Genomic DNA, 16,238 nt, shown 5'->3' on the forward strand with positions numbered 1-16,238 from the left:
GTACTACCCTATAATTTGTGTGCACTACGGGCATCTCCAATATGTATTTCCATCCATCAAAATAAGTTGGGATTGGAATCAATTAAGTGGGATGTTCAATCCATCGAGGTTATTGAGAATGACTACTAAGCCATGGTACATGCCTATTGCAAGCAGATGATCTTCAAGGATGCCATTGACAAGTGCTTTGATTTGTAACCAAAATTTCACATCAAATTTGACCAAGATAAGTGGACTTATTGCTCAAGAGTATCTTACATTCTAAACAATTTGACAAAATTTGTCAAATTTGACCAAGATAGGTATTTTTAGACAACTCTATAAATGAATTTCATCCATTTATAATTTACCTAAAATAAAACTTGGCCATGACCCTTAAATAAACTAAATTAGGTATTTTAGGGAAAGCCCTAGTTTAAAGAGATGTGCTCATAACCTAAAAAAGACAACACATTAGATATGAATTATAAGAAAAATCAAAGAAATAAAATGGATATATGTGTATAAGGGTCTAATCCAGTGTCAATGGCAACAGGACGTGCAGATTTCATTCACATAAATCACCTCATTATCTTGCATAATAGATGTGTAATCACCGACCTCCCCCCCCAATTTCTCAGAACGGATAAATTTGAGAATCGAAGGAGGCATCGCCGTTCCTCGAAGGTTCGATTGGACTTGGAACTCAAGCACGCGGAGAGACTGAAGGAGGTGGTGCCGCCGTAAGGATTGATGGCTGTTGTGAGCTACGAATTCACGCAGGACCATAGCCTTGGCAACTAATGGATTTCGGCAATAATGGTAGCGGGATGTTGAGGAGTTGGAGCGGATTTTGGCGCGAGGGTTCCGGCGAGGAGCGCCTAATCCCGGGTCTGGACCGCTTTGTGACATTCCCCCGTGCAGAAGCTGGCCCTCCAATATTAGGAGTGCAAACAGTGCGGGCTTTGGCAGGACCCACAATACAGTCGAACCGGATAAAGCATCAGTACGGGGTAAATCTGACCCTCTCCTTCTTCTACGTTGGCAAAGTTTCGCATTTACGAGCACTTATCATATGATTACGGATCCAAGTGCCCAGATTCGCATGCCTGGCTCTTTTCCGTATATAACCTGTAATCCTAAAGCCTACGGTGATTGTGCAGTGTTTGAGGGCCTCGTTTTAAGCGTTCGTCCGTAGAGGAACTTCTTTTCTTTTCTTTTTCCTTCTAACCCCCCCTTAGAATTCTTCCGGATAAGGGTGGATCAGAACGTCCAGCTCATAATTTCGTTAACCTTTATGAGCGATTTGATGTTTGACACCTCTAGGTTATTGCATGTGGATGTTGAGAGAATTGTGGTACTTTCATTCTTTGTCACCTCTTCAGATTTTTAATTTTAGAATATGCAATCCCCAGTAAGCTGTTTAAACACCCCAGCTTTATCACACGAGGACATCATTCAGTGCGATGAGGAGAGTTGTATTGGTGGTGGTGGCCCAGCAAAGCACCAATCTGGGGCCCACATTTAGCTACCAAGATATTAGATCACAGTTGCAGGTCATCCAAAAAAAACAAGCAACTGCGGAAGTGATGTCATTAAATGAAAACGTAATCCAAATAAGGAAAGAAAAAAAAAGAAAAAGAAAAAACAACAAGCAGACAACAACAATAAGTGAAGGATAACGCAGCCGTGAGGGCAACTCCACGAGCCTCACCAGAGCTAGAGAACAGCAGCAATTCTTTCGCCTCTGTGCTGGATCATCATCTAGTGGGTCCAGTTCCATTAAGAAGTCAGCAACTTGAATCACAGTGAATTTACACAATAGGGGGGCATCCACTCCAGGTTCTTTCTCTCTCCTAAGTTCACCGTCACACGTAAACAAGCTGAAAACTACATCTCTCTCCCTTCCGCTCTTTCTGAAAGTTAGCCCAAACCTTAAGTTAGTAGTTGGCTTTTCCCTTCTCTCAAAGTGTTCAGTATGCTGTTTAGAGTTAGGGTTCGGGGTACCTGATCTTTTAGCAAGCAAATGATCAGTAGTTTGGAGCAGTCATGATGTAGTAACTGATAGCACAGGAACCTGGAAATACCTTTAGTTGCCACCGTTGGACACCCAAATGGTTATATTTGGCTTTGCATAATAAACTTTAAAAACTTTAAAAAATCAAAATCAAAACCAAGCTTAGTAAGGGGCATGGATCTATGGTGGTGGAGAGATTGACAGAGACAGGGCAGTGAGGGCAGCATGCCAGTGAAAATAAACCAATACCCACACATAGAGTGGAGAATTACACAATGGGAAGGGAAGGGAATGGAAGGGACTATGTCCAAGCATGTGACGTTTTGGGTCCTGTCTCTCCTGGTCCAGTTTGCTGTAAGAATAGTCAATGGACATGTACTCTCTTACTCCCTCTCCCTCTCCCCTCCTCCCTCTTTCTTCTCATGTGAGGATGTCATAATCCTCACTTGGCCTGTGTACACACCACAGCCAACAGAGCTCTTCACTTCAACTCTAACAAGCTCACTCTCTCAAGCTCCAAGATTCACACAGGTAAGTCTGCAAAAGCTTCACAAGCAGCAAGTTGGAGATCATGCCAGGCTTTTGAAGATTTGGAAGCATAAGTTTGGAGCTTGGACCCCCTCTTTGTGTACAGCCACACACACAAACACACAAACACACACACACACACAGAGAGAGAGAGAGAGAGAGAGAGAGCTGTATAGCAAAACTTGGAGGAAATGGAACTGTGGGGATTGCAGAGATTGGTTTTCAACCTCAAAAGGAGAACAATGATACACATGGAGCTAAGATCAATAATTAATTTTCTTTGGAGATTATCACACCAATGTGAGGAATTTTATAGTGTCACTTGGTTTTTGTAATTATTTTTGTTTTTATTGTATTTTTTTAACACCATGCTGTGTTCCATTTATAAAGAAAGACTTTAAAATTGCCTCTCTTCTCCATTTGAAAAAAACTGTCATCACGTGTGATTTTCTACATAGTGCTGCCATTTTCTGGAAAAGTGTATAGAAATGATTTCCATAGTCTTTGTATCAATCCATGCATCTTCATTGAAGAAAAAGAAAAAGAAAAAGAATATATTTCTTTGAATTCATTTGAGTTATTGAAAAATCTCACAAAGAAAGAATCAATTTTTTTTTTGGAATTGTTTAAATTATGGCAAGATATCTATGGTATATAATGATTTTGTTGACAAAAAGGCCCTTCAAGATCCCCATCTTTTATGGCCAAGAACAAGTTCATCCAAGAGAAATATAGTCCAACTCAAAGGCTTTAGAACAATTCCAAAACTTATGATGATTAATTACAAATTTCCATGCACTCATACTTTGCCTTAACCTCTATATACATTTACAAATACCCCTTGAAGTTATCTAATCTATATAAGCATAATTTCTTTGCATGCACTTGATTTAAACCGACATCTTTCTGATTTGAGCTAAAACTTAAATCCAATTGATCCCTCTTCTTGGATTTTATGCACATATGAAATTAATATATACAAAAAAAATCATAATTCTATGAAGTTAAAAGAATTCAGATTCTAATCAAGTTTTGGTTGGAAAAATGATTGGTTTACACATCAAAACACAATTTTAAATTATTAAGCTAATTATTGCTGAATATATATATATATATATATATATATCTCACAATTAATATAATTAATAAATGAAAAATGAAACAAAACAAAACACACATATATATATATATATATATATATGCATTTTGCATAGTAAAGAAATGGAAATGAATGCAGTTTAATGGATTGATATAGAAGGAAATGTTTTTATACAACAGAATGCATTTTTATTTTATTTTTATTTTATTATTTTACTTCTAATCGAAATGTAAGTTTGAACCATTAGTTGCTATGATCATAAAATTGCAAAGCTTTTGTTGAAGTTCATTTTTGTGCTTACAGAAATCCTTAACACATGCTAACAGTTTCACCTAGAAATTGCATATTCGTAGTGAAAATATTCAATTGCAAATTTTCTAGCAGCTGGCTCTAGGTCTCCTCTGCCTTTTCCTGCTTGTCCTAGTAATTCTGATATCTCACATGTTCAAAGGTCACTGACCAAATTTCTAAGTGTGCTGAAAGATTTGTTTGAAAGTTTTGTGCACATAATGGTGTTAAAGATTCAGCACCAAAGCTATTAAGATTCACAGTTACACATAAATTTATCTGCTGAACTAAGATCTGGAATGTTTGGGGGGGTGTATGTATGTATATATATATATATATATATATATATAATAAAGTATTTATGTGATGTTGGGAGTTGAACAACATCTAAGTTTCACTGACAGATTTGTCACACTAGTTTGTTTATATTTATAGTTCTACAGGAGAAAGTTGTACATGCAATAAAAATGTGGTTTAAAGTAGACCACTCCATGAGTTACAAAGAAGGGTAAAATTCCATGCAATGATGCATTTGAAGATTGGAACTTTCCCTCGCATTAAATTCCTCAATGCTTGAAACAGAGGGAAACAGCAATAGATTTTGGATAATTATATTTCACCAGTGACATAAATTCTAAAATCAATAAATTATTTTTTGAAAATGCACACTCTGTAGCAATCTGTCTGACAAACCATCTTCTGAATCATGGATAGTCACAATTTCGTTCTACAATTAAATAAATAAATATATATATATATATATATATATGTATTCTGTTCTTAGTTAATGTGGAGTCTGTTTGACAACCAAGACACTCTATACAAAGTTATCCAAAAAGTTTAGGACATATATATATTTTTAGATTTCCTATTTCAAAAACTAACAAATCTCAAGAATATCCCACTTTTAACCAAAAGATAGGAGGCACATGCAGAAACAAACCACCAATCATTTTTACCAATGCTTTTAAAATCACTTGCCACTTACATTCTTCACCACATAACAAACATGCCTTCATGACCCAAAGCCTCCAAGTAGGCACCAATTTTGTTGAAACTAACCTGAGGTAACTTGTAAAGGCAGTGTCCTATTCAATTGTTTCATTAAATATTTAAGTGGGGAAGTGCCAAACTTCACTAGCAAGGATGGTAGTTGCAAGAGAGGATTCATTCCAAGATAATGTGATAAAGTAGTTGAACAGAAGGTGATTGAAAATTTAACTCACTGGCATATCAAGCCTCACTCTTTCCAAAGGACCCAATATAATGGTGTAATATAGACCATGTCACTATTAGACCCCCAAAAAATAAAAATAAATAATACACAAAAATTGCTGCTTGTTGAGCAATATGTTACCAAATGTATAAATATCATAACCAACACTATATTCTAACCATGGTACCAACAAGGGTCAAAACTTGGTGATCCAGCAATAACTGCAACTACAACAACAGTAAAATAAAACAAAATCCTAGGTTAATCTTAATTCGCTTGATTAGTGACAAGTATGATGAGCAGATCTGTGCTTTTTTTTTGGGGGGGGGGTGTGAGTGAGTGTGTGGGAAAAGGAAAGCTAAAAGTTAAGTTCAGAGAGTGTGGGAAAAGGAAAGCTAGAAGTGAAGTTCAGAGTGTGGGACTAATCTTTTGAAGAGATTTCTACAGCTGCCAGAGGGTGTTAGAAATGGAAACCTAAGGGAGGGAGAAACATTGACTAGGCCCCTAAGGTCCACGTCTGCAACAAAAAACGTAAAAGGGAGGAAAAAAAAAAGGGAAAAAAAAGGAAAAAAAAAAGGGAAAGGTTCTCAGTGGTTGCCTTCTACTTTTATCACATGGATGAATGTTTGTTATAGTTTTTCATCCGCATTAGCGCTGTAAGAGATTAATTCACTATTTTCCAAATGCGAGGTTCACTGTCAAAGGGGGGGGGGTGGCTGGCTAAGCAAAGCGAGAGATTGTAGCAACTTTTGTAGCGTCGGGAAAGGAGTGGGACCTACCCAACTGACCCCACTTCTCTGACCCCTTCTGCCAGCTGGACTTTGGTTCCAGAGGTCAATGGCTCCACGTGGCGTGCTCGATTCCCCCACTTCCTTTGCTTTCCGATCTGGAAGCCTCAGTTCAGGGGAAACCCATTATTTGCATGTCACCCAGTCGAAGTCAACTGCAATTTGGAAGCGACTTTTTGCACCATCCCCTGTGCTTTTTCAATATACAATGGGTGGGTTTTCTTGACTGTATAATTCTACTACCATCTCTAGGTTTAGGAGAGGAGATCACTTGTAGAAACAAAGGTAAAGTGGGTAGAGTTGAAAAACCAGAAAAGGAAAGGTTTGACTTGAGTGCCCCAGGAGCTTCAGAATTTGTGAGTGACAACTTGCTATTTGCAACAGCCCCATTTTGCAGTGTGCATGAATTGAAAGTGAAAAAGAAGAAGAAAAGAAACAGTCTTGTTACTTGCTGCAAGGGACCCACATGCCATTTGGTGTGTTTATGAGCTGCAATCTTCCTGCTTTTTCTCTTCATGACACAGTGATTCAACGGATGAATGTGTTTACATAACATATATATATATATATATATATATATATGTGTGTGTGTGTGTGTGTGTTAGAGAGTTTGACATCATGGCCTTCATACACCACATGGCCTCCAATAAATCTTTCTTCAATATTGAGAAGCTACCAATCTCTTTTGTAGAAGAAGTTTGAGGTGGTTTTACTATGGCACTATCATTATCATAAATTAACTTCTAGCAGTGGTGCAGGGCTTCTCTGGCCCCCATGGATGAATGAAAACTTGGAACAGAGCTCATCACGGAAAAATCTCGTTTCTCAGGGAATATATAGAGTGGGGGAAATCTAGGCTTTGTCTGAAATGAAGTAATTGGCCCAGCTCTCATCAGCACACAGAGATTTATATATATATATATATATATATATATTTACACACATTGAATAGAATATATATATATATATATATATATTTTCTGTTGTCATGAATGATAATAACAAAAACAACAATAAGTACTGCAGAGCTAGGTGACTGCTTTCAGTGCCAATTTGCACAAGCATGAATTAGTGAACATGATTTCATTGAGTGAGCCATGGAAGGGCCAAAATCTCCACCTCTGAAGTTCATTTTGTTTTTACATAATAGAACTGAGCATTAACCATTAGTTCAAAGGGTTCATCCCAATTCTTATGAGGCTATTGGAAAACTAGTCCAAGAAATGAGGAAGAAAGATGATGAATCCTGATCTTAAATCTGTATTGACAGCTGAAGTTGATTCAGAAGTTTGTTATTCAGAAGTTTGTTTCCCCAAATGTTCAACTGCTATCAAGGGATGTTCATAAACAGATATTGATAAATTGAGTTATTAGGAAAAAATACACACACACACACACACATATATATATATATATATATATATAAATAAATTCACATATATATACACACACACACCTTTTTTGCATCTAACCTGACATTTGTTTCCACAGTTATGAAGGCAACATCTTGGAGCCACAACATATATCAAAATGTATCATTTCCTTCAATATTTCACTGTGTTTATTTTCAACAACTTTTGGCCCACTTGCTTATTTTCTCATTAACCCCATGTCTGATGAGAGGAGAGGTGGGCTTGATCCACTAAATAGTGTGGACCACCAAGTTGGAGTTAGCAGCAAGAGAACCTTAGTGGGCTGGCTGAGGTGTGTATTCATTTCCTCACCCAACATGGGTATGCATTCAAAAGGGGGAATCCACTCAATTGGGGTTCTAGTGGTGCCCACATGGTGCTGTTGTGGGACTCCCCAAAAGGGGTCTCCAATCTCTGTGGTTTTCATTATTATGCCCATATGTGGCTGTGAGTTTTGAAAGCCAGAGAAATGTGTGTAAGGGAGTGTGTGTGCACTGCAAATGGTTTTGATTACTCATCAAAATCTGAGTGTAGAAGGTGGACAACATAGGGGTATATAGTAGGTGTTTGCATTTGTGACAGCCATTCATATAAAGAGCTTGCATGTGAGATCCTTCATATATATATATATATATATATGTTCACACACACACCCACACACATATTATTGTCTATTTTTTGTCTGTTTGTTCTATCTTTCTTTCTTTTTCTTCTTCTAATGCTTTGAAGATGCACAAGAGGTCTAATGATATGATCAAGTTTTTTTAGTTTTCTATTTTTAGTTTTTTTAATATTTAAATTCTATTGTACTAGTTGAGCAAAATCAAAGTTGATTATATTTTGATTATAACTTTTTCCACAATAACTTTGTATCCATGGTAAACTCATAATGCAAGATCCAATACTATTTGGTAATGTAATTAAGAATAGAAAGGACTTGTTTCCTTTTAACAAGTTATTCATCAAAAAAGTAGATAATAAGAAGATTTAACTGTATTCAAAATCATTAGAATCTAATCCTAAATGTTCTGATGAAAGGACACAGTTTGAATGTTGAGGAGGAAAGGTTCTATATGGATAAATGGGCCCAATGATGGGCCTTGTGGGGCCAAAACCACATTGCCCAACATGTGTTGGATTGGGAAGAAGGTTGTTCAATCAGGATCAATCAGATCCAACAGGATTGTTAGGATTCTCATTTGAAACCATTTGATGTAAAAACATTGTTCTCAGTGGCAGTTTACATTCTCCTCTAACTGTGCTCACAAATTCCAATTTTCATTTTTTATTTTAAAGAGAGAAAAAAAATGAAAAATAAATAAGTAAATCAATACAGTACAATACAAGAATTTTGTTGACATCTGGGGTTGGCATGAGACAGCACACAAACTGGCTGGCTGCTACAGTTCTGACTGTTATCCATGAACTCCATGGGCTTGAGCCCTATGATGAGCATTTGAGCACACCCCCAGTCGTGTTCAGCACAAATCCTGGAATCCATTCCCATCAGGCCCAGAAAATCAAGCCAGGAAATGAACTCAAGTGTCTATCAGTGAGATGGGTAATGGATTGCCTTCCCAGCCTCCTCAGACAAAAAAAAAATCATTGAGGAACTGATCCATGCCATGAATGCAAACCCAGAGTTCTCAGCCTCACACACTGCCAAGCCTTCTACACATCCCCACCCCCCTTTGAGCACTCATATTATTATAAACCATGAACTAGTGAATCACACACTCTGCCTCTGTTTCCATATGGGTCTTAATTACTGTGGAAGCCAAGTGTTGATTCTACTGCTAATCACATGATTCCAATCATCATCCGCCCCACATGGGATGCATTCATGGCGCTGCTGATTTAGGAGAATATTCCATGGGAATCTAGGACAGGTTTCTTACTATGAAGGGAAGAAAGTCCATGTGTTGGTGCTCTCCAGTGTTCAATGACCTCACCAGCTTCTACACCATCCTTACAATTCACCACTCATGATGGTTCTAATCAATGGGCTCTGTGATGCTATTGGCAATTTTTTTTTTTTTTTTTTTTAACTTTATTTTTATTTTAATGATATTTCCTCCAGTGTTTGATGAAAATCCAATTGGCTACAGTCATAAAACTTGTAAGGTAGAGCAAGTGACCATGAATTGTTGGATCTAGAAATCCAGACTTACAATTATAAGATGCTTAGAGATACTGTTTGGTGAGCAGCTTGATATGGAGGGGATTTTAGGAGCTGGAAGAATTTTGCAATTAGCCAAGAGAATCTGCCAACATGGTCCATGTGTCCTAAAGGGCAGGGTAAGATATCCAAAATACATTCAGAGGCTGAAAGAAAAAATGAACTCTGACAAACTTGTGAAGTATCATGATCTTTGCCACAAGGGGTGAAGAAGAGGCTGCTCAATCTCTAATGATGCTAGTCTAGAGGTCCAATAAATGAATGTATATATATATATATATATATAGATATATATGAATAGTTTAATATTTTGAGATTGCAGGCTTGTGTGTAATCCTTATTTCAGCTAGTTTTTGCTCTATTTCTGAGGATGTGTTGAGTTCAGAGTGTTTTTCTCAACAGGTTGCATAATTTACACTACATTCCCAGCTATGTTAATTAAGAGGCACTTTGACAAAAAGTGAGTGATTTTTGTTTGCAAACCAGGAATTGTGGGATGTGTAATCACCCATACCACATGCTAAATGGCTTTCCATACATAGAAGGATATTTGTACTTTCCAAAAGAGGAAGGCTCCACATGTTGTAATTAAGGAGGGGTCTAAAGCAGTTGGTCACCATCCAGTCCACCAAGAGCATTGTGCCACTACTCTCACCAATTTCACTTGATCTTAAGTTTTGTTGTATTGGTTATCCAATTGATTAGCAAAGATATCCAAAAATCATTTTGCTTCAAGGACTCCTATACAGAACTTTTACTTTCATGAGGTGCAATTATCACCACATGATGGGGAAACTCACAGCTTGTCTCCATGTTGATACAGGGCACAGCAGTTTTTCAAAAATGTCAAATATTTACCACAGAATGATTTGCAACTGTAAAGCCAACAGAAGAAACTGAAAAAGTATTGGAGATCTCCCATTTGAGTGTCATCAAGTCATACAAAATTCCAAATTTTGAAAAGGAACCAAAGTTGTTGCAAAAGGATCCAATTTTCCTATGTTGTGTTTTCCTTGGAAGCCATGGTGCTTTGAAATTGAGCAGAATCAAAGAAGATCAATGATTTGGTTATTCATTTAATTTACCAGAAGATACTTGTAGATACATACACAATTATTTATTGCTCTTTAGTTTGGTTGCAGATTTTTCAGCATTAAGCAATGGGATTGGAGCAGGGACATTGAAGAGCATATCCCCAACTCTTTCTAATTAAGCCTGCTAATAATGAGCAATCATCTCCAACTGAGGTTAAAACTAAGAGCAGTAGTTTAAAAATATCCAGCATGCCCTTCAGTCATGCATGGGATCACTTCTTTATCCATCAAGCAGCCAAAACTTTCCCTTCCAAGCAATGCCCACCAGCCCTCATGGTCCTTTTGGCTATGGCCATGGTTGTGAGAACAAGTGTCCCAGACAGACATGCAAAAGTTAAGCAGAATTTGCAATGAAAGAGGGGGCAGAAAATAAACATATCACACTCAAAATTAAAAAGGAGATCAATCTCCTAACCCCACCCCCCACAGCAGGAACTCATCTGCAACACCATCAGAAATGTCACAATTCTACATCCCAAGCACAATGTGTGCACATTTATCAGCACATTTTTTCTTAAGTCTGCCCTTTAGCTTGGTTTGGAAAGAAAGGAAAGCACTGCTAATGCAACAAATCCCATGTGAATGAAGAACTTGAAAAACATCAATCTCTACAATGCAGTCATGGTTTCATTATACTGGTGTGAAGAAAGAAGAGGAAAGGAGAGAGTGGAATGAAGGGGGGGTTAAGCTTGGTGCTCAGATTCTGCAGGGAATTGGAATTATCTCATGTCAACCAGGAGCTAGGAAGCAGCAAGTCATGGGATGGTGGGGAGGAATGAATAATCTAAACAGACCCCAGTCTCCGAATAGCGTTACACTGCTAACATAAGAAGAACCACAAGAGCAAACATAGAAACTCCGAAGCGAATTTGCTAAACAAAAATAATGCCGCCATGCACTCACGCTCTCTGCACTCGCGGTGAGCCTTCTCCCCATCGTGTTTCCCAGAGGGAGCCAGTCCCCAGGCCCGCAATCTGCAGTCTTGTCAGGGTCCTTTCTCCGAGGATATAGGGTGGGACACGGAGACGCAACTGCGAAAGCCCATTTCCGTGACGCTGCAGACCTTCTTGCAGTGCAGCAGCCACGAGAAGGATAAAACAGGGAGGGGTCAGTTCCTGTTACTTTCATCGCGCCTCGCAAAGATCCTCCCCTCTCTCCTCCCTCAGCCCGACCAAAATCCCATCGCCCCTCGTCTTCTACGTGACAATCATGTGTGGACAATCCCAAAGTATTTTTTCGCCGCTCACGCTTTTGCGGTTTTGGTATCCATCGCCCAGCTTGTGAGAAGCAGCAGCACCAGCAGTAGAAGGAGGCGTTGTGAGTGTGTAGAGCCTGCCGTCTTTCGGTGACTGGTTGTTGGCTGTCGCGGGGCTGTATCTCTCACTGGAGTCCAAATTCGTGGGTTGTGCGCGCAGTTTTTTTCTAGTTTCGTTTTAGCTTGGTTGGGACTTGCAAGAGTCGAAAGGCCTTAGGGTAATGGGAGATCTTCATGTGTCTGGGTCTCCGAGGGGGTTTATTTCGGGTGGAGAGAGCGCGCGTTATTTTTCGGGGGTTTGAGGAGAACAAAATAGCAGTTGGTGTGATATTGGGCGTGATCTGCTGTGGCAGCTGTGATAAGCTCTGCTTGCGGTCCTGCCTTCGTATCTGTGAAGTTGGGTGGTCAGACAACTGATCGCGGAGTCCTGTAATTTCGAAAGCTGTTATAATATAGGGACTCATCAGTAGTGAGTCAAATTGTTTTATGATTGCTGCCAGCGAAGCCGGTTGTGCTGATCCATCGGACAGGTCTCACATTGCATCTTTCTCTCAGATGTGACTTCGTCTTCGGAACCCTCTTCACTCTCCAGGACCAATCTTTCCCCAGCACGCCGACTTTGGTTGAGGGGCATACGCATCCGGAAAAAGCGAAAGGATACTCTATTTCCATCAGGTTGGACCCTGCAAGTAGAATACTTAGAACAGCTGCCTAAAAGAGTGCCACATTACTCGTCTGCTGTGTGGTTTGGATTGCTCCATTGTTCACAAAAGTCGCAGCACAGTGTAGAGTGCGCTGCACACGAGGACGGTGAGACAGTGACAAAGTGAGAACTTGCAGAAGTCGTCCAGGCTGGAGAAGCAGCCCACGCCGCAGATTAGAGTGCCTGCAGTCGATTGACTGAGCGATTGTGTCCGAGCCACATCGCGATGACGCTTAGCTTGAGACCGGATGATCGCGGCGCACTAAGGTCCATGGAAAAATGGTAACGTTCGCCACTCACCTCAGCTGTGGAATTATCTCGAAGCATCTGCACATCTGTAGGAAGTGCAACGATCTTCTCTAATTTCGGGTCGGGATCTGCCTGGAACGTGCAGAAAATTATTCTCTATCATTTCCAGATGGATAAAAACAATCTCCATGTTATAAGGTGGGAACTTTCGTGCATGTGCACACACTGCTTCGTTTGTAGGTATGGAATTTGAGATGTTTGGAATTTTTCTGATGCCCTTTCTGTTTGTGTGCGCGTGCGCAGGTCAAATTCTGAGATAGGGTGGGGAAACTATCAGCATCACCCTATGCTGGAAACCTCCATGAACCCTCTGCTTAATTACTCGCAATCGCAGTCAGTGTTTCCACAGCTGATGGGTGCAGCGGATCAGCAATCTTTGATGGAGGCATTTGCGCAAGCCAATGCAGGGTGCATGCTGAACCAGCCTTCGCAGGGTGGCGGCGACAGCTTGGATACGCTTCTTAAGTCCAGTAATAGCTCCAGTATGGTAGATTCCAGCACCAGCGAGATGACGTCCCCAGACAACTACTGTGTCGGTGCGCCGGAGAACAATCTCCACATGAACTGTATCTCCTCCCTTGGTGGCGGCCCTGTGTCGCCAGTCCTGACCAACATGCTTGATCGTACTGCCAGCACAGGCGCGTGCCTTGTGGCTGCTCACCAACAATCCAAGAGCGAGTTCTTCCGCATGGAGAGCCCTGGTGGGCCTTTGTCGCCAGGAGCACCACCATGCGGGGAAAGCGAAGATTCCCTTCATGGCGGTGAAGCTTCAATGACGGGTCTCAAGCGCCGCTTTGACGGCGGTGACAAGAACTGGATGGTAGACCAGATGCATGGCAGCCGGAAGCAGCAGAAGCCGCAGCTGCAGCAATCTGAGAAAGCACTCGGCTTCCAAGACAGTGTCGGAGGTTTCGTTGACGCGGCCTCGACGGCGGGGATGCCTGGGAAATACTCCGACCTCGCTACGGTTCCCTCCGTGATGCAACCTCCGCCACTGTCATTTCTACCCAGCATTGCAGCTGGTGGTGCATCGTCGGGGGTGGACATAGACAAGTTCGCCAGTGTGCGTGCCATCTTGTTCCGGCACGCGTCCCAGCCGATACCCACTCTCGAGGAGATTGCAAGCTCTCGGCCCAAGAGGAGGAACGTAAGGATCTCGAAAGACCCTCAGAGCGTGGCGGCTCGCCACCGTCGTGAGCGCATCAGTGACCGCATCCGCGTCCTGCAGCGTCTCGTCCCTGGCGGTACCAAAATGGATACAGCATCGATGCTCGATGAAGCCATCCACTACGTCAAGTTCCTCAAGCTGCAGCTTCAGGTTTGCAATACTTGCAATCTTGTGCCTGTGGATATATCTGCAATTTCGTCACAGCACGTCGTTCATATCATGGTAATCACGCGATTTGGCAAGGTTCCTGAGTGTGTGCTGCTGTGATTTTGGTTTGGATGAACAGACGTTGGAGCAGATCGGCAACAATTGTTGTGATCCACGCTCTTTCCCGCAACAAGGCAGTGCAGCCGAGGAGCTCGCAAGCTTGGTGCGTCCATTTGACTTGAACTGCACTGCTGCGTTCCAGACATGGCCGATTCCGCCTGCCACTATGGGGAACCATGGTGACACATCTACCAAGTGGGGTACTGAAGCCAACCAGGCAACCTTTTCCGATGGCAGAATGTAGGAGCTCATCCTCATTTTTTAGCATTACAGCTTGAGCTCAATGAGAAGCTCCGAAACACATCAATCACGCATGCCGCGCCTTGAATGAGATATCAAGACGGCGGCAGAACTGGAGGCCACATTTTGAGGGAATTCAACGTCCACACAAGCTTGTGTGTTAAAGTTCGGCTGCTTGCCTGCAAGCAAGGACGTGCAGTGTATTACCGAAGACCTTAGCAGCAATTTTGCGAGACACCATAGCACCGAGACAACCGTGACTCGTCTCTAAGACGGAGACCGATCACCTGGCGATTCTTTGATCCACAGCCGCCTGCTCCCTTTTTTTCTTCCCTTACTGCTCATGTTTTCGAAGTTTCGACCCACCCCTTCCGAGGCTGAACCTTTTTTGTATCGTAAACCGAAGTAAATACAAGAACCAACCTCTTCTCCGATTCATCAACTCTACATGCCGCATTGTGCTCGCTCCTGGAGGATGCCGATGGTACAAAAGCGGTACTCAGATTCTTTCATGTGGCTCTAGAAGAACGTAGACTATTCCGTTCCCTGCTTCCTTTGCAATTTTACTCCTGTACAGTAGGTATTTATTCCATTATAATCAGCAGTAGAGCACGACCCTTAATGGTTTTGGTAATTTGAACGCTTCCTTTCAGTGCACTGGACCTAGGGAAGGACGAAAGAATCTGTTTAAGTGATAGGACCTTAAGCTTAGATTTGAGCTGCCTCATGTGCTGCCCAATGTACAGACCACCACCACTGCAATGCAAAAAGTATTGCTGCCTATGAACATATGATATGCCCTTTTTCATACATGTTTGTCAAGTGTCAAGCACAGTAGATTTTGTTACTTTATTCTTGTTCTTCTGCTTCTCCTTCTTTTAGTGGTTATATCATGCACTGTCATAAATGGTTTGGTGATGATATCAAATTCTATCCTGATGGCTTTTGTGGCAGTGTTTTTTGTACATAGATAGCATTATGTAGAAATGAATGCCAGGCAATCTTTCTGGGAGTGTGACCAAGCCGAATACCAGCAAGCACACCTTCTGTCTGTTTTTATTTTTATTTTTCCTTTCCCTGTTCCTTTCCTCTCTCATTTACTGGCTGTTTGATGCACTTGGATGGATTCCTGAACCCTGTTGGAGATGTCGGACTATGTGGTGACAATTGCAAATGGTGCCAGGCACATAAATGGGCATTGGCACAATAGAGTCCATGTTGAGGAAGTGGAAGAGAGCCTAGTACACTGCCAGGCTCTGCTGAAGCATTACAGGCTTCCTTTCAGAATTTGAATCAATTCTGCCTCCTAGCACAATATCTTAAGAGTCAAACCATGCTGCTGCTGGTCCATAATCTATTTTTGCTCTTGTTTCTCAGGGGGCTGAGGGAGTAGTAGTTTTCACACTAGCCATCTGCATGTGGCAACTGTCACTCCCTTGTGAAGATAAGAACAATAGTGTTTTTCTTGGCAGTGCTGTTGTGCAAGGACAATGCCATGTTGAAAATTCATTGCCAAAAACTGATGGGCATTGAGATGGGGAATTTTGGTGAGAGATGACTTATGAGGGTTAGGTAGGGTACTGGGGTGAGAGGCAGCCATGTGACAGAGTTCAGTGTACCAAACTAAGTGGTGATGCTTGTTGGGACCTATAGATCTCTCTCTCTCTCTCTCTCTCTCTCTCTTGCTCTCACTCAC

The 16,238-nt window shown here is 41.2% G+C and overlaps 1 protein-coding gene and 1 long non-coding RNA gene across 3 annotated transcripts; both read left to right on the top strand.

Annotated features, from left to right (window-relative positions):
* The first annotated feature begins 394 nt into the window (after positions 1 to 394).
* Positions 395 to 3,446, top strand: LOC149988291 (uncharacterized). Its single transcript, XR_016505203.1, has 2 exons — positions 395 to 992; positions 1,395 to 3,446. It is a non-coding gene; the product is annotated as an uncharacterized LOC149988291 (long non-coding RNA).
* Positions 3,447 to 11,709: 8,263 nt separating this feature from the next.
* On the top strand, positions 11,710 to 15,350 carry LOC112287226 (uncharacterized). 2 transcript variants are annotated; one of them, XM_024530035.3, is made up of 4 exons: positions 11,739 to 12,840; positions 12,953 to 13,005; positions 13,111 to 14,185; positions 14,322 to 15,350. In XM_024530035.3, exons 1-4 carry the CDS (start codon positions 12,838 to 12,840, stop codon positions 14,544 to 14,546), a joined length of 1,356 nt encoding a protein of 451 aa, XP_024385803.1. In that variant the 5' UTR covers positions 11,739 to 12,837; the 3' UTR covers positions 14,547 to 15,350. The 2 variants fall into 2 exon arrangements, with proteins under 2 accessions (XP_024385802.1, XP_024385803.1); XM_024530034.3 differs by lacking the exon at positions 12,953 to 13,005 and having other exon boundaries at positions 11,710 to 12,840.
* Positions 15,351 to 16,238: the final 888 nt, after the last annotated feature.

The sequence above is a fragment of the Physcomitrium patens genome, chromosome 10 (assembly GCF_059467195.1).
Source record: "Physcomitrium patens ecotype Gransden chromosome 10, ASM5946719v1, whole genome shotgun sequence".
Classification (NCBI taxonomy): Eukaryota; Viridiplantae; Streptophyta; class Bryopsida; order Funariales; family Funariaceae; genus Physcomitrium; species Physcomitrium patens.